The 26,265-nt window shown below is 36.0% G+C and overlaps 1 protein-coding gene across 6 annotated transcripts in view; it reads right to left on the minus strand.

The window, feature by feature from the left end:
* Positions 1 to 321: 321 nt before the first annotated feature.
* Positions 322 to 26,265, minus strand: part of LOC127837320 (DENN domain-containing protein 2A-like) — an 86,297-nt gene continuing 60,353 nt past the window's right edge. For 5 of the 6 annotated variants that reach the window (XM_052364314.1, XM_052364285.1, XM_052364293.1 and 2 more), the window contains 11 exons: positions 25,728 to 25,797; positions 25,404 to 25,481; positions 20,022 to 20,141; positions 19,126 to 19,188; positions 17,579 to 17,685; positions 15,734 to 15,911; positions 15,312 to 15,438; positions 12,300 to 12,437; positions 11,884 to 11,994; positions 8,259 to 8,273; positions 322 to 5,651 (listed from right to left, as the gene is read on the minus strand). In XM_052364314.1, coding sequence (XP_052220274.1) covers positions 5,575 to 5,651; positions 8,259 to 8,273; positions 11,884 to 11,994; positions 12,300 to 12,437; positions 15,312 to 15,438; positions 15,734 to 15,911; positions 17,579 to 17,685; positions 19,126 to 19,188; positions 20,022 to 20,141; positions 25,404 to 25,481; positions 25,728 to 25,797 — 1,084 coding nt within the window. In that variant the 3' untranslated portion in view covers positions 322 to 5,574. The remainder of the gene's footprint in view (positions 5,652 to 8,258; positions 8,274 to 11,883; positions 11,995 to 12,299; positions 12,438 to 15,311; positions 15,439 to 15,733; positions 15,912 to 17,578; positions 17,686 to 19,125; positions 19,189 to 20,021; positions 20,142 to 25,403; positions 25,482 to 25,727; positions 25,798 to 26,265) is intronic. The other variant, XM_052364307.1, reaches the window with a different exon arrangement.

The raw sequence follows: 26,265 nt of genomic DNA on the forward strand, positions 1-26,265 counted from the left end.
TCTAAAATTAGCATTTTCTTCGATTTTTTTCAAAGAATACTATCAGAATAGCAAACAGTTTGGATCCAGATGAGACGCCACGTTCTGTGGCGTCTCATCTGGATCCAAACTGTTTGCAAAGGCCTTCAAAATTCGGTTCCCGCACTGAAAGAGTTAAATTTGATTCTATGATCATTTTCGTAATATGATAACCGTGAATGCTGTTAGATTATATGCAGACGTTATGGTGTTCTTTTGCAAACGTCAGCTATAGTAGTGTATATCTATAAGTGAAACGTAATAGTGTTATGTTAAGTACAATGAAATTAACAAAACACATCGGTCGATTTTATTTTATTAATAAATCTTCAGATCAACAACAACTATATGTAACAAGATTATGCTAATAAAAATAGCTTGAGTAACGTGTCAAGCTACCTGTTGAAGATTAAATATTTGTGATAGCTACAAAACATGTCTTTATGACCTACGACATAATTCATTATTCTACAATAACATCTTACATACTATTGGTTACAAACGCATTATGATACATATAATACTGGTACAATGTAACATCTAAATGATAGCAATACCGTAGCAGTACACTATTGACAATACAAAATGGTGAAACAAGTAAAACATAAAAATGATTTTCTGAACATTATACACACAATAAATACTGGTTTTCAATATTTTGAAAAATGGAGTAACAAACGGAATGCAACATAAGTGTGGCCTTTATGGACAGGTGTGGCCTTTATGGACAGTTCTAATTTATTGGCAACAGCATGCAGGTTTAATACAAATAAAATAATGATAACCATGACATCAATATATGTCAATTTTTAAATCTTAAAAAGTGAAAACGAAAATGTTAATATTAAAAAATAAATGTGTTTTCAAAATGAATTCGAAACACATTTAAATAGACTTGTGTTTATAAATAGAACAACTAAATCAAATACACGTATTTTGCTTAAAAAGCATGACTGTTCAAACCATCTATTCTATTTTAAGAAAATAGCAGGGCCATGAATTCCAGGATACATTCATGCAGTAGTAAAACAGAAGTTGAACGGCATGAAATTATTCATGTAACAAACAACACAGGCAAATAGGAAAATTTGAATATTTTACACAGAAATACAATTACAGTAAATTCAGTTAATAATATTAAATAATTTCTGGTTATTTAAAAAAAATAATACCTGAACATTTGTAACAGAAAATATCATATAAAACATTTTCGATTTCAGACATTTTAAGATATAAATATGAATGAAAGTCAAATTGCTATAAGAAATAAACATATTTCTTATCTATAATTTAAAAGACTTAAATAAACAACTTTTAAAAATAAATTTTCGAATTGTTTACCCCGACAGATTAATTTAACTATAAACCATAACTTTATAAAGAAAAAAAAAACATCATAAAAAAAAGAGTAAGAAATCCATCCACTTGGTAAAACAATAACCCATTGAAGAGCTATATTGCACAGACTGATATGTGTCAAAACAGAGGTAAGTTTCATCACAGATGAATTGGCTGGCTCAGACAAACTAAAGACTAGATATTAGTCTATTCGTGTTTGATATACACTTAACAGTATATTTTTAAGAATGTCTGTTGTGAAATGAAAACAATATTTTGCTTTCAACTGTTAATATTTCATGCATGATATGATGCAAACATGTTAGACACTTTTATCAATATATTTTTTTTCGGTTTTGTCGGTCCTAGAACGATTGGAGTCATGAAAGGTCGATTGAAAATCTCAAACAGTCGGTCCGATTCTGTTTGCTAAAATGCCCATGTCATGAAATCGATTACACAGTGTACATGCTAACACACCCTAATGACATTTTTATGTTGATTAGGTGTGATAAACCATTCGCTGCAGTCTCTAAACCTTTCAGGACCGGTTTATTGCACGTCAGACCAAGAATAAACAAGAGGGCCAAGATGGCCCTAGTTCGCTCACCTGAGAGGAGTCAGTTCATCCAATCTTTACCAAACGTCAAACTTGACAAACATCCTGGTCAAGTTTCATCATTATTGAACCAAAACTTTGGCATATGGAGTGATTTTGTTTTTGTAAGATTTGACCTGGTGACCTATGTTTTGAGTTGACCCCCCTTACCAAACATCAAACTTTGCTCACAAAAATAAATATTTTGACCAAGATTCATAAAATCTTAAACAAATTTGTGACCTCTAGAGTGTTTACAAGGATTTTGTATAATATAATAAAAATTTGGACAATCTAAGGGCAATGATTATTAATTATGTGATATATATAAAACCAAATTTTTCAACAAGTTTCATGATGATTGGGCAAAAAATGTGACTTCTAGAGTGTTCACAAGCTTTTTTTACTATATCATGGTTCAAACAAAAATCTCAAACCTAAATTCAAGCACTTTTCAAGGACTTTTTAAGGCCAAATTTTCATTTTCATGGCTGAGAACCGTACATTAGTTTCCTTTAAAAAATGCATTTTCAAGCCAGATTAACACAGTATATATCATTTATTTGCTCAAACACATTAAACTAATTTCACAATAAATCATTTGTGTTATTTCTAGTGTTATTACATACACATAAATGTTATCCATCCTTAACTCAATGAGTCTCACATATGTATTTACTTTTTAAAGTTATTACAAACACACTGTCTCTTTATATGCTCACATCAAACAGACTAGTTCATTTCATTTAAACAGAAGTCAGTTACTATAACATTTTGTATTTCATAGGGCTGTTGTTGTTAATGTCTGTTTTAGATTGCACAGTTTTAACAATAGCACCTTCCTGTTTCACCAAAAAGCACAATGCAGGACCCCTGTTTGCTTCTCAATTTCATGTGGGTTTCCCCTTTATCGTTGCTTTTCAAAGCGCTTTCACCCATTCCCCCGACACCAATGGTCTTTATATAGACCCAACAATGTGCTTTTCAAATGTCATTTGTTTTCTGTTCCCAGGAACATTCATAAGTTTCGCGCAAAACATAACGATAAACGTCATTGTGACAACTTCTTTATGACCAGAAAATAGCGCCATGAATATTCATGTTTAAAGAATGTTGACGTATCGTATAAGTTGTAATTATTTAAGCATTTTTCTGCATTTCATCGGTGTTTATGACCAGAAAGTAGCGCCAGGAATATTCAGTTAACCACTCTGGTTTGAAACACTTCCCCATCGCTGAATTTTTACTTGCGAAAATTGATCACAATGGCGAACCTCTGACGTAGTACACATAATCTGTGACGTGTACACTTAATGTTTTGTACCCAATAGTGTACAAGACATATATTTTGGTACTCAATTTTTTGCGCGAAGGAATTTATGATAAATTTTCGTAATATTTTCCTTTATAACGATTTAAGTTTATGGCGATGATAAAAGTAATTTTGAACAAAATAAACATTTTCAAGGCTTTGTTACATGAAATAAGTACTTTTCTAGCACTTTTTCAAGGCCAACCTGTGTTCAAGGGCTTTTCAAGCCTAGGACTAGTTTTCAAGCACTTTTCAAGCCCTGTGCGAACCCTGTATATAAATATGAGAAAACTGCCCCCCCCCCATTTCGTCCGAGATATCAATAAAACCAATGTTTTGACCAACTTTCATGATGATTGGGAAAAAATTGTGACTTCTAGAGTGTTTACAAGGTTTCTCTAAAGCCAAATAAGGAAAACTGCCCCCCCCCCCTGGCAGCCATGTTATTAAACTGACCGGAACCATTTCCGAACTCAACTCTCATATCAAGGAAACAAATCTTGTGACCAAATTTAATGAAAATTGGGCCAAAAATGTGACTTCTAGAGTGTTCACATGTTTTCACTATATACATATAGAGAAAAATGCCCCGCCCACTGGCGGCTATGTTTTTTCACCGATCTGGACCATTTTCGAACTCGTCCGAGATATCAATAAAACCAATGTTTTGACCAACTTTCATGATGATTGGGCCAAAATTGTGACTTCTAGAGTGTTTACAAGGTTTCTCTATGGCCAAATAAGGAAAACTGCCCCGCCCACTGGCGGTCATGTTTTTCAATGGACCGGAACCACTTTTGAACTCAACCAACATATCATTAAGACAAACATTTTGACAAAGCTACATGAAGATTGGGCATGAAATGTGACTTCTAGTGTTTACAAGTTTGTTCTTTGTTTTTGACCTAGTGACCTAGTTTTTGACACGGCACAACCCAGTTTCGAACTCGACCAAGATTTTATTGGGACAAAGCTTCTGACCAAGTTTCATGAAGATGGGACAAGAAATGTGGCCTCTAGAGTGTTTACAAACAAATGTGGACGGACGACGGACAAAGACCGGTAACAAAAGCTCACCTCAGCAATCAGGTGAGCTAAAAACTTGCGAACAGCGGATTAAAGATGCATCCCAAAAGACGCGTCTAAAAGCACGCGCTGTAACTAAACAAAACATGCCGATACATTTTCCACCAGCGTAATAATCTGGTGAACGTTTGTAAAATCATTGCAGTCTAAAATTACCCATCTTAGACTGACTGGAATGATTTTACAAACGTTCACAGTTAAATATTAAAAAAACAATCAAAGACCCTTTTCTCTGAAAAGAATAAACGGCAAAACCAATTGTTTGGAGATTACAAAGTGAGTGAAAAAAGGCCTATTTAGCAAATGTTTAAAAACATTTACGACGATGATCTGATTTCATTTTTTTTTAAATATTGAGAGAACAATGTTTTCCTGACTTTGCCTGCTAGCCACCCGCCAACTGTGTTCCCATAATGCGTCCATTTTTATAATGGGAGTAAAATAAGATATAAATTATTAACACACTACCCGATTAAAAATCATGCAGAAGAATACGAATTACAGAAGAACGCAATATTTGTATGGTCAAAGTAAGTTTATATAAAATACTAAATCTGCAACTTTCAACATTACAACTTACCAAATAAGTTCCTTCAATCCAGTTGAATGATCATAAATAATGAAACAACAGTAACGAGTAAGATCTGTTTTTGACAGTCATACCAACATGCTATTCTGCTCTGTTATATTGTGTCCGATAAAATAAAACAATTTAACAAATGCATACACATTTGTTTATCACTTATACATACTCAAATACTACATTGTATATATCACTTATACACACATCCTTGATGCACATGAAAACAGCATTGAAACAGATAACAACATACACTTAATATATTGTTTAAAGTTTCCAACATGACATGTTTTCAATGGCAAACAATATATAATTTAATTAATAAATATTTTAAGTAATACAATTTAGAATGTACAAATTTAGGTCTAAACAATGTACACTGCAAACAATGACATAAGATTAAAAACCCATACTTGTGTTGGATTTGACAATTTCTTTAAAATTAACAATCACCATGAACAGTTTAAAACTTTATGGTCAATGTAAATTGATATAACAAATACACAGACAAGTAAAGAGAAGCATTTAGAGTAAAACATTTTATCAAAGCTCAGCTGTTGGTATGTGATCCACATGTCAAAATTGCCCTCTAATGAGATCTTACATTTTCAGTTTCAGTGACAAACAAGACTGCTGAATTAACTATGATTTCTTGACAAGTCTGCGCTTCACCGCCTGGTTAGCTGCCATGTGCTCCTGTATTCGAGTCTGGAATACTTCTGAAAGGGCAACAAGAACATCCATATCATGTTGCATGTACCCGAATTTGTGTCCTTGACTAGACAGTGCACTCACAAAACATCATGGTAAGCTTATCCAAGATATCATTGGGACAAATCTTCTGACCAAGTTTCATGAAGAGCAGACAATAAATGAGGGCTGTCAGAGTGTTAACAAGAAAAATGCCCTGCCCCCCTGGCAGCCAACGTTTTATATTAATCAGAACCATTTTTTAACTCATCCAAGTTTCATGAAGATAGACAATAAATATGGGCTCTTGAGTTTTAACAAGGCAAACGTTGATGACGCATTACACACACTGCACGACGATCAAAAGGTAATAAAAAAATCTCACAAGGGGGAGGGGGGGGGGGGTGGGGCTGGTTGTCACAAGAGTTTTGGTTATTACAATCAAGGACAGTAAAATGTATAGTCATTATAACATCACTAAAATACCTGTATTCCCATGGAAGTTGTTAATACTTAACTACGCATTTCCCTCCATCAACACACCATGCACCTCTAGCAAGCTCGCTATATTCCAAGTTTCATTAAGACTTGTCAATGCAATTAGTCAATTAGTTATCAACAGGAAACCCCCTATTTTACGCCTCTGACATGCAAGCCTGCGATACCCAAATCAAATAAACAGGATCTTCCAATTCATTTAAGAAGTGACTAATTGTAAATGCATAAAGGTCAGAGTCTTAATAATGATGGCGAGCTAGAAACACAACTGGTAATATTTTATGCCAGACGATCAGTTTAAGAAACTTAATTCGTCCATTTTCACTGAATCATTTGAGGTAATCAAAGCATCTCTGCCAGTAAGACTAAAACATTATGTTAGTCATAAGTTAAGTTAGTTGTAGTTTTAATTCATGCCAAATAGAAACTTTCCGATCAAATTTTCTTTTGGCATAAAACTAACACAACAAACATGAAATCTAAGAACATGTTAGCTAAAAAAACATCCAATGTCATTTAAATCATTTGGCATGAGCATTTGCATGAAATGGAAAATTATGAATGATCTCTCTCTCTCTCTAGTGATGAAAAAAGTATTATAAGTAATTCTACCAAAAACAGACATACATGTATTAAAAAGCAAGAATTCCAGCATAAAAATTTAAGCAATCATATACCTCATTGATAATTTATCTATAATAACTTCTTAGAATTCATCTGGAGTCTTAGAAAGTAATCTTATTCCTCCTTTATATTTTGATTGAAAAGGAATTTAACACTGCTTGGTTCATAGGAGATATTGTGAAGTTCACAACTAAGTGGTTCCATTTGTCATATGTGATACTTTGAAGTCCACCAACTAAGTGGCTTAAACTGTCACATGCAATACTATACAGTTAAACAACCATTTGGCTCCACCTGTCATGAGATCATGTGAAGTTCACCAACTAAGTGGTTCCACCTTTCATTTGAGATCTTGTTAAGCTCACCAACTAAGTGGTTCCACCAATTATATGATATCTTGTGAAGTTTACCAACTAAGTGGTTCAATCTGTCATATGAGATACTTTGGAGTTCACCAAGTAAGTGCTTCTGCCTGTTATATGTGATACTGTGAAGTTCACCAACTAAGTAGTTCAACCTGTCATATGATATACAGTCATTACAGTGTACTGTGGAGTTCAATTTGTTATATGATATACTGTGGAGTTCACCAACTAAGTGGTTCCACCTGTAAAATGAAATCACGTGCAGTTCACCAACAAACAGTTCAACCCGTCATAGGAGATACAGTGGAGTTCACCAACTAAGTGGTTCCACCTGTCAAATAAGATCATATGCAGTTCACCAACTAAGTGGTTCAACCTGTCATAGGAGAGACAGTGGAGTTCACCAACTAAGTGGTTCCACCTGTCAAATAAGATCATATGCAGCTCACCAACTAAGCAGTTCAACCTGTCATAGGAGATAACATGAAGTTCACCAACTAAGTGGTTCAACCTGTCATAAGAGATACTGTGAGTTGTACCATCAAAGTGGTTCAACCTGTCATATGAAACACTGTGAAGTTAACGAATTAAGTGGTTCAACCTGTAATATGAGATACTGTGAAGTTCAAGTGGTTCAACCTGTAATATGAGATACTGTGAAGTTCACAAGCTAAGTTGTTCAATCTGTCAATTTATTAAAAAAGAGTTCTAGGTATGCATATGTTTTTGCCAATAATATGTACTACAGGGGAAAAAACATGTACTTCATGTACAAAGGGCATTAATGTGTACTTAATCAGTATAATGATTGATACCACTACAAATAATCTTTTAACAGTTTCTCAAAAAGTTATAATTTAAGAAATACATTTGTTATCATCAAATATAAACACTGACAAGCTTTTCTGTTAGTTATTTAATCAATTAATTCACCTAGTGTAACGTTTTAGTGACAACTTTTTTTAATCGTACACATCTTTAATAAAAAATTGTTTACCTAACAAAAGTAAACTATATATAAATGTTTGGGGAAAATACTCCATATATGCATAATGTAAGCAACACATGGTGATGTTATGATTTATGAGTACTCCTCAAACATCTCACCCTTGCATGCAATGCTGGAAGACATACCTATACTATACATACCAATGCTTTTAGTCTCTGAAATTCAAATACTCAATGTTTATAATCAATATTTCAATACAGATAAAGGCATTTGTAATATGCCAATCTAGCCAGAGACTTTAATAATGTACAATTTATAAACATTGTCAGAAAAACTACCCCCAAAACAAAATAACTACACAAAACATGTAACTTTATTCAGAACAATATTTTAAACAACTCACTCACAACTAGAAATAATACTCCTAATACCCTGACCATCTATTGTATTCTTTACCCTACCACACCCTCTTTTCCCCATAACTTAACAATATATATTCAAATGTTTGATGTTTTTTTCTATACCCCACCACCTATGGTGCTTTCCCATAACCCAAATACCTATGGTGTTCTTCCCCATACCCCACCCACCTATGGTGTTCTTCCCAATACCCTACCAACCTGTGTTCTTTTCTGATACCCGATCCACCAATTGTGTTCTTCCCCATACCCCAACCACCTATGGTGTTCTTCCGCATACCCCATCTAGTACCTACCTATGGTGTTTTTCCCAATACCCCATCCACCTATTGTGTTCTTCCCCATACCCATCCCCTATTGTGTTTTTCCCCATACCCAACCCACCTACGGTTTTCTTTCCCCATACCCCATCTACCTATAGTGTTCTTCCACAACCCACATCCCCCTATAATGTTTTCAATAGCCCACCCGCCAAAGTAGTTTCCCATATCCCACTCACCTACGGAGTTGCCCGTACCCCATCCACCTATGCAATTTCAAATACCCCTCACATATCTCACCCACCTATAGTTTCCCATACACCACCCACTTATGGTGCTTCATATTTCCAACAAACTAATGGTGACTACCAAACCAAACCCACCTATGGTGTTTCTCATACACCACCAACCTATGGTTTTTAGCATATCTCAACAACGAATGGGTTTCTAATATTCTACCCAACTATGGTGGTTCCCATATCCCACTTACCTATGGAGTTTCCAAACCCCACCAATCTATGATTCTTTCTAAGGATGCAAGAGGTTCAACAAAAAAAACCACAACAGGTTAACCTTTTGCCGTAACCGGTTATTAAACGGTTAACCAAAAAACCGTACGTAGAAAAAAATGTTTAAGCATACCTGAAAAATGTCATACCTCTGGTACATGATTGTACTCTATAGAAATGAAAGTTATTTTTTATCAGTTGCGTTGATACCATATAAGTTTCTTAAAACAAATGTATTATAACATTTTCTTTGAATAATTTTGTAAATGAATGCTTTATTTTTTTTTCCTGCGTAAAGGAATATAATTTAAAAGTTAAAAGAACAACACAATGTTCATGTTCACAAAAATATATTTTTGGTTGGGCTGCTTATATTATGTTTATGTCTTATCGCTCACAAAGATGTTGTTTTTCTTTGTTCATTCTGTTTTATTTTTTTAAATTTCAAATTAATCTTATATAAAAATGTTTAAAAAAAATTGTTTAACTTGTGCAACACTATCTAACAGTTGAAATAAATCAAATGTATATGCAGTAAAACAGTGTTCATTTGGTCAAGAAAGTTACTTTGTACACAAGCTTGTGACTGACGGGGTTGCAAGACTTTGTAAAAAGACGACCTGTAATGGAGAACACTCGCCTCCATGGCACGGATGTGGATGCTTTCTCAGACAAATGCGGAGTTGTTGGGAACCACCATGTCATTGGATCACCATCAGGTTGAAAATTTACACACATGTTTTTTATCGTATCGTACTGTCCAACATTTAAATACTTAATTTAATGATTTTATGTTTTAAAATAACTTTATTAAATAAAACTTACTCCAGACAATTGTGGTGGAATCATTGGGAACATAAATTCCTACTAATAACACTAATTTCTGATGACGTTGTCTCGACAAGTCTTTAATTATGAATGCAAATCTTGGTAAATTGTTACATATAAACACTTTATTTTTGCAAGCAATCAGTGTTAGATTTTGGTTAACAAAAATATCAAAATAAACTGTAAAATGTCTTACTGTTTTTAAACGCCAGTTAAATAAATGTGTAAATAATGTGTTCACTTATAGCCCCCACTCCCCGCAGTTCGCTAGTTCAATTTTCGCAAGTGAAACAAAACAATAGCACCAACTATCAAAACATATTTATTTATTGCTACATAACTTGGTGCAGCATGTTTTTATAACCAGTTGCCAGCACAAGTTGGATGTAGCACGCAAAACGAAAAATTGTACGAACAATACCATAAAAAGCGCATTATAATTTTTTGTCAGGTTAACTGTTCCCCAAAAATGTACCAGTTAACTGGACATTTCTGTAGTTTTACAAAACCTCTTACATCCCTATTTTTTCCATAACCCACCCACCTATTGAAATTCCCATTACCCCTCCCATCCCTTAAGTATAGTGTTTCCAATTATCCCTTGCCCCTTACCTATGTATTTCCCAGAGACTCTCACCTACTGTTTTTCCCATATCGTACCCACCTATTGTTTTTCCCATGCACTAGCCAATGGGTTTCCCATATCCTACCACCCTATGGTGTTTCCCATATCCTACCCACCTATGGTGTTTCCCATATCCTACCCACCTATGGTGTTTCCCATATCCTACCCACCTATGGTGTTTCCCATATCGTACCCACCTATGGTGTTTCCCATATCGTACCCACCTATGGTGTTTCCCATATCCTACCCACCTATGGTGTTTCCCATATCCTACCCATCTATGGTGTTTCCCATATCCTACCCACCTATGGTGTTTCCCATATCCTACCCACCTATGGTGTTTCCCATAGTCTACCCACCTATGGTGTTTCCCATATCCTACCCACCTATGGTGTTTCCCATATCCTACCCACCTATGGTGTTTCCCATATTCTACCCACCTATGGTGTTTACCATATCCTACCCACCTATGGTGTTTCCCATATCCTACCCATCTATGGTGTTTCCCATATCCTAACCACCTATGGTGTTTCCCATATCCTACCCAACTAAGAGTTTCCAAAATCCTACCATCCTATGGGTTTCCCATATCCTACCATCCTATGGTGCCCCATATCCTACCCACCTATGTTGTTTCCCATATCCTACCAACCTATGGTGTTAACCATATCCTACCCACCTATGGTGCTTCCCATATTCTACCCACCTATGGTGTTTTCCATATCCTACCCACCTATGATGCTTCCCATATCCTACCCACCTATGGTGTTTCCCATATCATACCCACCTACGGTGTTTCCCATATCCTACCCACTTATAGTGTTTCCCATATCCTACCCACCTATGGTGTTTCCCATATCCTACCCACCTATGGTGTTTCCGATATCCTACCCAACTATGGTGTTTCCCATATCCTACCTTCCTATGGTGTTTCCCATATCCTACCCACCTTTGGTGTTTCCCATATCCTACCCACCTATGGTGTTTCCCATATCCTACCCACCTATGAGTTTCCCATATCCTACCCACCTATGGTGTTTCCCATATCCTACCCACCTATGGTGTTTCCGATATCCTACCCACCTATGGTGTTTCCCATTCACGACAACCTATGGGTTTCCCATATCCACCCACCTATGGTGTTTCCCATTTACCAGCCTACGGGTTTCCCATATCCTACCCACCTATGGTGTTTCCCCAGTGCTTGCTCTCCAATTGCCTGGTGAGAAAGACTTCAAACATCTGCGTCTCCACAAACCACTCAAGTAACTGCTGCAAACCTGACGTTTGTGCTCCTGGATCAAAACAGACAGACCACAGTCAGGATTATGTGACTTAAATTTCATGTAAAAAGTTCAATAAGGTTTGAAAATGTAGCATAGATCTGAAACATTTCTTCTAATAGAACATTCACATGAAGAAGTTTTACTTGCTGTTGAAGGCTTATTTATTTGTTTGACAAAATTATCACATCAGTCTCAGAGAGCTGTTAATGAGCACAACTCTAATTAAAATTGCCACATATACATTATATATAATATTATTACACATACAAAATTAACAAATTAAAAATAACATTTCAGTAACAAAACTATCAAACCTTTAACAAAATTGTCTTTCTGAAATGATTTAGTTCCATCAGATTGTGTGACAATGAACTGTCCGTAATGGCCAACTGCCTCAACAAAAAAACGCAGGAACGCTTCCGATATCATCAAATTTGGACTAGATTTGGCTTCTGAAAAATAAAAAAAATCACGCCTTTGAATGTTCATGCATTTGATTTTAACAAGTACATAATGTTCTTGGCATGGCATGGTTCAAACAAGTTTTAATTAGTCATTTTTCAGGGAAAGCGCTAACACAGACCCATACAAATAAATTGCATACCCGAGTAACTTACACAAACTGCTTAAACACAGATGTTAGAAGAGGTTATTTAAACTCAAACAAACTGCTTAAACACAGATGTTAGAAGAGGTTATTTAAACTCAAACAAACTGCTTAAACACAGATGTTAGAAGAGGTTATTTAAACTCACACAAACTGAGTAAACACAGAAGTTAAAAGAGGTTATTTAAACTCTCACATACTGCTTAAACACAGATTTTAGAAGAGGTCATTTAAACCCTCACATACTGCTTTAACACAGAAGTTAGAATAGTTTATTTAGACTCTCACATACTGCTAAAACAGTAAATTTAGAAGAAGTTATTTACGCCCAAACACATACCTCTAAAACATAGATGTTAAAGGAGAATTTACCTTATAATTTATCAGCTCTGTTTTTTATGTTATATCCGGCCAATAATAACCAATATTCATCTTGTTATTTCTTGTCAAACACATGAACAAAACTCTTGCACAAACAAAACAGAGTTTTAATACAGCTTTAAACAAGAGTTCTGCGGTTGGAGACATATGCCCCCAACACAGGGCTTTGAATTAGTGACCCCAATGTCAATAGGGGTCATCTACTGTACAAGGCCAATGCACATGTGAAGTATCAAGCCAACCAGTCAATTAATTGACGAGTAATTGATCAGAAACAATTTCCACAATTATTGCGAGTGACCTTGACCTTTAACCTAGTGTAACCAATTTCAATAGGGATCATTTACTGTCCAAGGCCAATGCACATGGGAAGTATCAAGCCAATCAATCGATTAGTTGACGAGTTTTTGATCAGAAACGATTTTCCCACTTATTGTGACAGTGACCATGACCTAGTTACACCAATTTCAATAGGGGTTATCTACTGTCCAAGTCCAATGCACATAGAAAGTACTGTAAAACCATTAAATTTCGTGTGGTACAAATTTTCGTGGATTTTGTTGTTCCGCTGAACCACAAATTCAAGTACCAACGATTATTTTTACATTTTTAATCCGAAATCGGTCCTTTCCAAATGTCATTGCCGACATTCTCTATTGTTTTCGTTTATCAGAGATATTTGATTGAGATATGCTAGGTAATACAATATGTTGTTTTCTTGATGAGTGTTTGGGTAATAATACTTTTTAAATCAAGCACGGAATTTAAACTGTACATCAACGATTGTTCTCTTTTACGTGACGTCGTCAAATTAACAGTTTGCAGATTTATCACATATGTCAATTAGTGCCAATTAAAGTTAAAAGAGACATAACGGTTTTCACACCTGTATTTTGGGGACCTTATTACTCAATTGTTACTACTAGACCGAATGAGCAGAGAATTGCAAATATTGTCAAAACAACATTGATGAGAATTAGCGGGGCCACAAGATCAACAAGACCCACAAGATCGCCGCTTATTCGCTCTTATCGACAATTATCAGCAACACTTTCATGCTTCAGTGCACATTAATCACACGCCTTGTTGTCAACACACATTAGCAAATTATTCTTCGTTATTACTCCGGTTGTTTTAAGAAAAGTTTAATTATTATGACTGTCAATCTTCCCCGACAATTTGAAATTCACAAAATTACTTGTCAACGAAGTTAGTTTTTTATTAAACCAAGAAATTTCATACCGACGAATTTCTATACGTTTACAGTATCAAGCCAATTGGTCGATTTGTTGACGAGTTATTGATCAGAAGCGATTTTCATAATTTTTGTGTCAGTGACCTTGACCTAAAGACCCCAATATAAATGGGGTTCATCTACTGTTCATGGCCAATGAATATGTGAAGTATCATGCCAATCGATCAATTTTTTGTTGACGAGTTATTGATCGGAAACAATTTTCACACAAATTTTGACAGTGACCTTGACAATAAGACCAAGTGACCCCTATTTCAATAGGAGTCATCTATTGTCTAAGGCCAATGCACATAAGAAGTATCAAGCCAACCGGTCAATTCGTTGATGAGTTATAGACCAGAAACAATTTTCACACTTATTGTGGCGGAGAACTTGACCTTTGACCTAGTGACCCCAATTTCAATAGGGGTCAACTACTGTCCGAGGCCAATGCACATGTAAAGTATCAAACCAATCGGTCATTTTGTTGACAAGTTATTGATCGGAAACAAACTGGTCTACCGACAGACAAGACAGAAAAACTGACCAACATCCAGCAAAACATTATACCCACTCATCTTCAAAGGGGGCATAATTAAAGACTAATTTTTACAGATAGAGTGCACAAGTACATGGTAATTGTTAGTGAGCTATAAAGAATATGCAGACACATGCTAAATGACTGAGACTTGAGTACTGACCTGCATCCACCTATGAGACTTGAGTACTGACCTGCATCCACCAATGAGACTTGAGTACTGACCTGCACCCACCAATGAGACTTGAGTACTGACCTGCATCCACCAATGAGACTTGAGTACTGACCTGCATCCACCAATGAGACTTGAGTACCAACCTGCATCCACCAATGAGACTTGAGTACTGACCTGCATCCACCAATGAGACTTGAGTACTGACCTGCATCCACCAATGAATCTTGAGTACTGACCTGCATCCACCAATGAGACTTGAGTACTGACCTGCATCCACCAATGAAACTTGAGTACTGACCTGCATCCACCAATGAGACTTAAGTACTGACCTGCATACACCAATGAGACTTGAGTACTGACCTGTACCCACCAATGAGACTTGAGTACTGACCTGCGTCCACTCTGCACATGTTCAGGGAGCTCTTAAGGGCCTTTTCTATCTTCTTAGGCAGGAGAGTGCCCTCGTCCCCAAGAGACTGCCGGAACTCCTTCTTGTCAATATCAAATATCAGCACATTCTGAAAACATGACCATTATCATCATCACCATGTTCTTTGTTGAACAAATCCATCCCCCAAAAGTTATGGCTAGATGTACTACATAATACAGAAGACATCAACATCAACTCAGATAGAAACTTCTTTGCTGTTAATAAAATCAATTTAAAAAAACAGCATTATGAGCCAAATGAAATGTTTCCATTTTAAAGCTCAACTTGTAAAGCTTCTTTCTTTAATCTTGAATGAAGCTTACATTGTGCATATGTTAACACATGTGAGTTTCCATGACAAAAATCTGATAAACAAGACTTACCTCTTCCAGTGGCAATTCTTGAGCCTTGTTGATGAGAGAGGAGGTGATACCGATGATGAAGGGGGTAGGGGAGCAGATGACCTCAATCATGTCTGAGGGCAGCAGGGGGATGAACGTGTGTTGCCATGAGAACGGGTAAAGCAGCGACACAATGGCGTGAATGGTGGAAGACAACGCACTGAAGAAAAGATAGTGTGGTTGAAAAAGTTGAGTGAAAGCACACATGTTCATGCCATTCAAATGAAAACAAGGGCTGTTTGTAAAACATGCATGCCCCCCATATGGGCTGTCAGTTGTAGTGGAAGCCATTGTGTGAATATGTTTTTTGTCACTGTAACCTTGACCTCTGACCTAGTGACCTGAAAATCAATAGGTGCCATCTGCCAGTCATGATCAATATACCTATGAAGTTTCATGATCCTTGGCCTAATTATTCTTGAGTTATCATTAGGAAACCATTTTACTGTTTCGAGTCAATGTGACCTTGACCTTTGACCTAGTGACCTGAAAATTGATAGAGGTAATCTGCTGGTCATGATCAATGTACCTATGAAGTTTCATGATCCTAGGCTTAAGCATTCTTGAGTTATCCTCCGGAAACCACTTTACTATTTCGAGTCACTGTGACCTTGACCTTTTACCTAGTGACCTAAAAATCAATAGGGGTCATCTGCCAGTCATGATCAATGCACCTATGAAGTTTCATGATCCTAGGCCTAAGCATTCTTGAGATATCATCCGGAAACCATTTTACTATTTCGAGTCACTGTGACCTTGACCTTTGACCTAGTGACCTGAAAATCAATAAGGGTCATCTGTCAGTCATGATCAATGTACCTATGTAGTTTCATGATCCTAGGCCAAAGTGTTCTTGAGTTATCATCCGGAAGCCATCTGGTGGACGGACCGACGGACGGACTGACCGACATGTGCAAAACAATATACCCCCTCTTCTTCGAAGGGCGGCATAATAATTAAATTAAGTAAATACATAAATACATATTTAAGACATTCTAACATTATTTTCCTTTATAATAGACAAATCAAATATGATATTTGTTCATGAACCAAAGTGCGCCCGAGCTTGACTAACTGTAACAAGAAAGTGCGACTGCAGTGCTATATGTCCCCCCTCCTCCTAACACAGGGGCATAACAATTGAGAAGTACTTAAAATCAATACTTTATGAATTTCACATTAAAAGCAGAATTTAATACAATAATCTGACAATATTTCACCCATCATGTGTAAAAAGGTCTTATGGCATATTCTGCCAGAGTAGCTTCGGATCATCATTTGGAGTCTGGTCAGGAGAGCTCAGTCCCATAATGCCACCTTTCTTTATGATATGAGTCGCGTTCTGAGAAAACTGGGCGTAATGCATGTGCATAAAGTGTCGTCCCAGATTAGTGACGACACTTTCCGCCTAAACTTGATTTTCGGAAAGGAGGGACTTCCTTGAAGCTAAAAATACCATAAAAGCGGAAAGTGTCGGCCCTGATTAGCCTGTCCGGACTGCACAGGCTAATCTGGGATGGCACTTTACCCACAAGCATTAAGCCCAGTTTTCTCAGAACGCGACTCATATCATAAAGAAAGGTGGCATTATGGGACTGAGCTCTCCTGACCAGACTCCAAAGGATGATCTGAAGCTACTCTGGCAGAATATGCCATAAGACCTTTTTACACATGATGGGTGAAATATTGTCAGATTATTGTATTGTATGTATTATTGTATTAAATTCTGCTTTTAATGGGAAATTAATGGGAATCTGGAGCAACGCTGGCCACATTTAGCAAAAGACATACTTTGCATGACAAAGATCTTTTAATTGTGTGCCTTACCTTAGATGTTTGGCACAGAAGAGGACACTTCTCTCCAGTAGGATGGATGCAAACACCTTCAACAGCTTGTCTACACCCAGGTGGGTTAGCAGGCAGTCTACATTGGCCTGAAACATAGGGTGGAGCATGTGAAGTATGCATGCTCACTGGCTAGCAGAATAAGGATCATAGAACTTACTGGCTAGCAGAATAAGGATCATAGAACATACTGGCTAGCAGAATAAGGATCATAGAACTTACTAGGCTAGCAGAATAAGGATCATAGAACTTACTTTTACAAGGATTCTTAGTAGGGATGGCATCGAATACCAATATCGGTATTCGAATGTTCGCAAATTCATTCAATCGAATATTCGAATATTCGCATAAAACGGCTGGATTGATTTTTCCTTGTTATATGTTAATTTCCATTGGTTTGTAAGTTATATCCGTTTGCTAAATACGAGACTGTTTATTAATGTTGCTATCGAATAATTGTATCGCTGTCGACTAATACTATGACCGATACTGTGATGGGGCACAAATAGAATGAAAAACATCGTGTCATAGAATTTTATTTTTTAATGATTCCACAGATTTGTAGCAGACCGCGCATATGTAAAACTAAGTTTCACACATTACACGTTGCGGTCTTCTCATCCACAGACCGTGTAAAGTATTCCATACTGCAGAAAGGGCTGGTGGCATTTTCAGATTTGAATTATGATGCCTTGATGATTGTTTAATTTATATCATCTGTTACTCTTTAGTAATTCACATATTTAAATGTCTGTTCAAACTGTGATCACAAAAACTAAATTATTATTCGCCAGTAAATTGAAGCCCTTAATTGGTACCTTATTGACAAACAACAGTTCGGGCCCTTTCTTATAGTAAGTATATTGCATTGCGGGATTTGAGTAATTCACACATTTTAATGACTGTACATACTGTGATCACAAAACTTAATTATTATTCGCCAGTCAATTGAAACCGTTAATTGGCACCCTTATTGGCAAACAACAGTCGGGGCCTTTCTTAGAGCGTGTATATTGCATTGCGCAATCAACACTGATAAGGGCCGTGTTATCAGTTTGACACGAAGAACGTCACGTCAAACATGTTACTCCCAGGTGATTTCGGTTGCATTTTAGTAAGCGGTTCGCAGGTCATTAAATATTGGTGAAATAACGTTTGGAAAAAAATGCGAATATGCGAATATTATTTTTATTATTCGAATGCTGACCATTCAATCGAATATTCGAATAATTTTGCCATCCCTAATTCTTAGCCCTCAAAAGCTACATATAACTCATAAAAGTATATTTTGATCAAAACTATAAATAATAAAGTATATTGTCTGTTCAGGGCATAACAATTATAATGAAACATTTATACAGCCTTTGTCACTTTAAAAAATAAAATCAATTAACAACACAGCCATTGGATCACATGAACAACATATTTTCAGTGGATTGACCATGCTATAAGTTCATACCAAAACAGTTGCTTTGATTTAAATCCCTCCTTATGCACCCATAGTAACTTGTTTCCATATTTCCACTCACATTGTCAAAGCGATTGTCTGCATCACGAGTGAGAAACAGCGTCTCCATCTCCCCTTCCACATCCTGAAAACACACAACGGTTGTCAGGGAGATCAAATCAAACATAGCTCAATAATAACAACCTTACATTGGACTTAACACATGAATGTAATGATCATTATGTATGGTATTGATATACATGTACATTAGTTTTTGTATTTAAATCAGGTTAAATAGACCCAAGAATATTCCATTAATCTACTGTTATTTATAATTGTTATCATTCAACTTATGAAAAATGTAAGCTACAAAAACATATATAAAGTTCACATGGTTCAGGTTATTGGTGGAAAGCTCAAGTCAAATTTAAAATAGCTTAATGTACTCTATATTTGAATGTCTTTTTAACATCACATTTTGGGAATTTTCTTTAGAAAACTTTTTAACATACAGGGCTTAACATGAGAAAGACACAATGTGATTTAAATTTGTACAATATTGCATACATCTGATATAGCAAACTAGCACAGATTATTGTATTCGTTTTTTTGTAAGTACACAAGAGGTATTGCTAAAATATTAATTGTAGACTGGCTATACATTTATTGCGATTTGCTAGTATTGTCAACTGAATGCACCACAATGACTACACTTTGAATGAACCAAAACGGTTATAGATTCATTATAGGATTATGTAGAGTAGTCAGTATGTAAAATATCAAAAGAACATAATTTTGCAGGTATATTTTAGGTTAATGTTCAGTATTTTTGTTTCCTCACAAATATCATAACTAACATGAAAATTTGAAAATCTGAGACAACTTTTTTTTTTATTTTGTAAATTTACCAAAATGTGAAAAGGCCCTTTTAAGTCCCTTTAAACTGTGCACTGTGAGCACTCAATGGAAACTACTCACCAGTGTCCGTATAGTTTCTGTCTGGCCAGGCTGGGGTAGTGGCCTACCAAATGTGGCCGCTATCAACTCCTGTGCGCTGTGAAGGGAGATAGCACGCTTCTCCTCAATGTGCATCAAGAGCTGTGATATCAATGATGTGTGTGGTATTAAGCACATGGCATTAGGCACCCCAATAACAGGGGTAGTATCATCAAGGACATGAGTAATATTTCATGCATGGTGTGTGCATTATTTTCATCAATGGGCTTTGACAAATGGGGCATCACAAAAAAAGTGGGTTCTATTTAGTACACTGAATGTGCATAAAGCATGAATAATGAAAATTATTAACAAAGAAAATAATTCCAGAAGGGCAATACCATTTTTTTATATCTGATCTTTCTGCAAAGGACTTGCATGAGCCACAAATATGCTTTTACAGTGTGTTACTAACAACAAACAGTTAGGGAATGGGATTTCTGACCCAAATATCTTACATGGTCTCCCTGTGCTTCATTTTGATGTTCCCTTTACATTTTGTTTTTACTTAGTCCATTGTCTTAATTTCAAAATCACTCTAAAAACTACAAGTGTTTGGGCACCCTCTATTTTAGTACAATTATTTTCTGCACTATAATAAATCAATCTACATTTCTGGAACGTTGAATGCAGAACTCAACATTTGTGTGTTAATCTGGTGAGACAATGGACATCTCTTTTGAAAACCCCATTACAGCCATAAAATCTGGCAGCCTAGTGAAAAAACCAATTGACTGTAACATTTTTATTACTTGGCAATAATACTGGTTATATACTTTAGTTTCACCCCATAGCTTCAAGATTTTACAGTTGAAATGGTCGTTATAAGTTTCTGTTTTGTATAATCATCAGTTAATGATGCCCATGCAACCTTATTTTTTATGACTTTATAAAACTTTTAAAAACAAGACTATTGCCAAGCAATAAAAGTCCCCTACCGGCTCCACCATTGTCAGAAATTCCAACATTGTCAGAATATTTTTTTTATTTGTTGTCATAGCAACCAAAATTTTTGATGTGGGAACAAAATGAAATGACGTGCATAATGTCCATATTGCCATCTATCCATGCTCCAAGTTTCGTGAAAAAATATTAAGAACTTTTATAGTTATCGCAGGATCCGGAAAACCACCATTTTCAGCAGTATTTTTAGTCTATTTGTTGCCATCGCAACCAGAATTTTAAACGTAGGAACAAAATGAAATGACGTGCATAATGTCCATATTGCCATCTATCCATGTTCCAAGTTTCATGAAAAAATATTTAGAACTTTTAAAGTTATCGCAGGATCCAGAAAAGTGTGACAGACTCACAGAGCGAAAACCATAAGTCCCCTCCGGTGAAACCGGTAGGGGACTAACAAGACTATTGCCAAGCAATATATCGTCGCTGTCGTTCTTAAACCTCGTAACTCCAAAATTTTCAATTTTTTCCCCCGTCTTTTCCGAATATATGAAGTCTGGCGCGTGTTTTGGGCTATATCTCGTAGCTCTACGCCAATCAGAGCCCTTGAAAAAGCCACGTGACGAAATGTTGTTTTTTTGTCGGGCGTAAAGTTGTAGTGACTTCATTTCACCTATAGGTAAGTCATTTCGTTTGGACAAATTTTACAAAAACGTTTTAATATTTTCAGCTACGAGATTCCCGATCAGGACAAATTGTCGTACCTCATAAAAATGACAAAACTGTGGTGACGAAATATCGTAGCTACCATTTCTGAACATCAGTATGACTTATCAGTATGACTTACGCCTCTACGGCTTATACCGTATTTTGCAGCTTCATTTGTATGGTACTTATACAGAATTTCAATTTTTAAAACATCGTTATAAAAAAATGTGACGTTTTTTTCTCTCTCCTGAAAAGTTGGCATTTTGTAGCTACGAGGTTTGAGAACGACAGCGATGATATGTCCCCTACCAGCTCGACCATTGTCAGTTTTTTTTTATACATTTGTTGCCATAGCAACCAGAATTTTTGACGTAGGATCAAAATGAAATGACTTGCATAATGACCATATTGCCATCAATCCATGTTTCAAGTTTCATGAAAAAATATGAAGAAGTTTTAAAGTTATCACAGGATCCAGAAAAGTGTGACAGACAGACGCATGGCTCACAAACCATAAGTTCCCTCCGATGAAACCGGTAGGGGACAATAACTGTTATTTCATCCCATTTAATAATTAAATTATCTAAGGGAACATGGCCTCTTCAAAACAAGTGAGCCAAATAGGCTGCAATGAACTGGGCCATATTGAAGTTGTTGAAGAATAACCACAGCAATAGTAATTTCCATAGTTTGAATTTTAGTTTAAATAATTTGAAGCACATACTACAGTATTTAAAATGCTTACCATCAGACAGATAACCTTATACACGCGAATAACCAAACCACAATTTCATTGGTATAATGTCATATTGTTTCTAAATTTACTGTCAATATATTTGGGGAGTGTTTTTTTGTAAATTTCCAGACACAAAAACACGTAACTTTTTGGTAGTATTCAAAAACTTTGATTAATTAAGGTAATATGGTTTTAAAACTTATTAAAGGGGCTTTTTCACAGATATTGGCATGTTTTGAAGTTTGTCATAAAATGAATTATATTGATAAATGTTAAACATTAGATATAAAAAGCTCCAGTAAAAAATCAAGAATAAAATTAAAATAAGGGCTGTTTGTAAAACATGCATGCCCCCCATATGGGCTGTCCGTTGTAGTGGCAGCCATTGTGTAAATACGCTTTTTTGTCACTGTGACCTTGGCCTTTGACCTAGTGACCTGAAATCAATAGGGGTCATCTGCGAGTCATGATCAATGTACCTATGAAGTGTCATGATCCTAGGCAAAAGCGTTCTTGAGTTATAATCCGAAAATCATTTTACTATTTCGGGCCACCGTGACCTTGACCTTTGACCTTGTGACCTCAAAATCAATTGGGGTCATCTGCAAGTCATGATCAATCTACCTATGAAGTTTCATGATCCTAGGCGTATGCGTTTTTGAGTTATCATCCAAAAACCATTTTACTATTTCGGGTCACCGTGACCTTGACCTTTGACATAGTGACCTCAAAATCAATAGGGGTCATTTGCGAGTCATGATCAATCTACCCATGAAGTTTCATGCGTTCTTGAGTTATCATCCGGAAACCATTTTACTATTTCGGGTCACCGTGACCTTAACCTTTGACCTAGTGACCTCAAAATCAATAGGGGTCATCTGAAAGTCATGATCAATCTACCCATGAAGTTTCATGATCCTAGGCGTATGCGTTCTTGAGTTATCGTCTGACAAACACCTGGTGGACGGACCGACAGACCGACCGACATGAGCAAAGCAATATACCCCCTCTTCTTCGAAGGGGGGCATAAAAAGAAAAAAAAGTAAGCCTCAGCAGGGCTCGAACCACTGACCACTGGAGTCCTGGAGTAAAAATAGTACCCACTTAGACCACTCGGCCATCCTTCCGGATACAATGCCTGATGTATTTTATTCTTTATATAAGCAATCCTCGTAGTTTCACAGAATATAACGACAACATTAGAACTCTCCAAATTATTAATTTGTTTCGCGTTGCAACCCTTTTATAATTTTCGGGTTTTTAAATCGTCACAAGATGCATACAATGGTTATTTTAGAGCATAGTAAATGTTCAGTATTACTGTTTCCTCAGAAATATCATAACTAAAGCGAAAATTTGCGAATCTGAAACAACTTTTTTTAATTTTGTCAATTTACCCAAACGTGAAAAAGCCCCTTTAAAGGCAGAATTATGTGTGAAAGTCAGTTAAAGATAGACAAAGGTTGAATCTAACTTGCATTCATAATGGACTCATTAAACAATAAACATTTAAGTTGCCACATCTACAGAAACATGTACTTTAACTTTATATATGCATTCCTTTGAAATGTTACAAGAAACAAACACCTAAATTTCATGTACATGTTTACTGTAATATTCAACTACAAAAGTCATCCATCCAAAAAATACAGAGCACTGGTATTTCACATGTGCTAGTATTTACATCTCATTGTACAGCAAGTATTTTCATATACACCTCATTGTAAAGCAGGTACTTTAATACACACCTCATTGTACAGCAAATATTTTCATACAAACCTCATTGTACAGCAAGTACTTTTATACACACCTCATTGTACAGCAAGTACTTTCATACACACTTCATTGTACAGCAAGTACTTTCATACACACCTCATTGTACAGCAAGTATTTTCATACACATCTCATTGTACAGCAAGTACTTTCATACATATCTCATTGTACAGTAAGTACTTTCATACACATCTCATTGTACAGCAAGTATTTTCATACACATCTCGTTGTACAGCAAGTACTTTCATTCACATCTCATTGTACAGCAAGTACTTTTATACACACCTCACTGTACAGCAAGTACTTTTATACACACCTCATTGTACAGTAAGTACTTTTATACACACCTCATTGTACAGCAAGTACTTTGATACACACCTCATTGTACAGCAAGTACTTTGATACACACCTCATTGTACAGCAAGTACTTTCATACACACCTCATTGTACACCAAGTACTTTTATATATACCTCATTGTATAGCAAGTACTTTTATACACACCTCATTGTACAGCAAGTACTTTCATACACACCTCATTGTACAGCAAGTACTTTCATACAAACCTCATTGAGCAGCAAGTACTTTCATAGACACCTCATGTACAGCAAGTACTTTATACACACCTCATTGTACAGCAAGAACTTTTATTCCTTCCCCCATTGTACAGCAAGTACTTTTATACACACCTCATTGTAAAGCAAGTACTTTCATACACACCTCATTGTACAGCAAGTACTTTCATACACATCTCATTGTACAGCAAGTTCTTTCATACACATCTCATTGTACAACAAGTACTTTCATACAGGCCTCATTGTACAGCAAGTACTTTAATACACACCTCATTGTGCAGCAAGTATTTTTATACACACCTCATTGTACAGCAAGTATTTTAATACACACTCGACTGACAGCAAGCATTTGTATACACACCTCATTGTACAGCAAGTATTTTCATACACACCTAATTGTACAGAAAGTACTTTCATACACACCTCATTGTACAGCAAGTACTTTCAAACACACCTCATTGTACAGCAAGTACTTTTATACACACCTCATTGTACAGCAAGTACTTTCAAACACACCTCATTGTACAGCAAGTACTTTTATACACACCTCATTGTGCAGCAAGTACTTTTATACACACCTCATTGTACAGCAAGTATTTTCATACACACCTCATTGTACAGCAAGTACTTTCATACACACCTCATTGTACAGCAAGTACTTTCATACACACCTCATTGTACATTGTGAATGCATCCACAGGGCTCATGATACAGATAACTTCTGGAATTCTCTCTGCAGACTTGGGTGGCTGCAAAATACCTCTACTATGATTAAAATACTTCAATACTGTATATGTTAAGCTTCGAACAATAAAGTGAAACTATGTTGGAATGTTCTGCTCAAGAAAAATATGGAAAATGCAGCCCTTCATCGCTCATGTAGTCTTATTAATATCCATTGATTTTGATAACATTGCAATTTGTTGTTGTTTTTTTATAAATATTTATAGGTGAAAGCATTAACAGGTTTCCAATCACAAATAATAATATCTTACCACAAATCTTCGACAGTATCCATAAACCCGTCCTCCATCAAAATTTGTCAACACAAAGTTGTAAGACTGGCTAGAAAAATAATCGCAGCATAATTTGTGTGAGTTTTAACTGTACATAAATATACATCAATATTGTATGTTTTACCAAAGTAAATAATAGTTCTAGTGTTATGCATTGATCAATTTAGCTATACAGGCTAGGAAAAACAAATACAAACGAGAGGGCCTGAAAGGCTCAAAGTTGCTCACGTGAGATAACAAGATATTATTGGGACAAATCTTCTGACCAAGTTTCATGAAGATCGGAAAATAAATGTGGCCTCTAGAGTGTTAACAAGGTTTTACTATAGCAAAATAAGGAAAAATGCCCCGCCCCCTGGAAGCCATTTTTTCAACCAACCGGCATCATTTTTTAACTATTCCAAGATATTATTGGGATGAATCTTCTGACCAAGTGTCATGAAGATCGGACAGTAAATGTGGCCTCTAGAGTGTTAACAAGATTTTACTATAGCCATATTAGGAAAAATGCCCCGCC

This window comes from Dreissena polymorpha, chromosome 1, assembly GCF_020536995.1.
Source record: "Dreissena polymorpha isolate Duluth1 chromosome 1, UMN_Dpol_1.0, whole genome shotgun sequence".
Classification (NCBI taxonomy): domain Eukaryota; kingdom Metazoa; phylum Mollusca; class Bivalvia; order Myida; family Dreissenidae; genus Dreissena; species Dreissena polymorpha.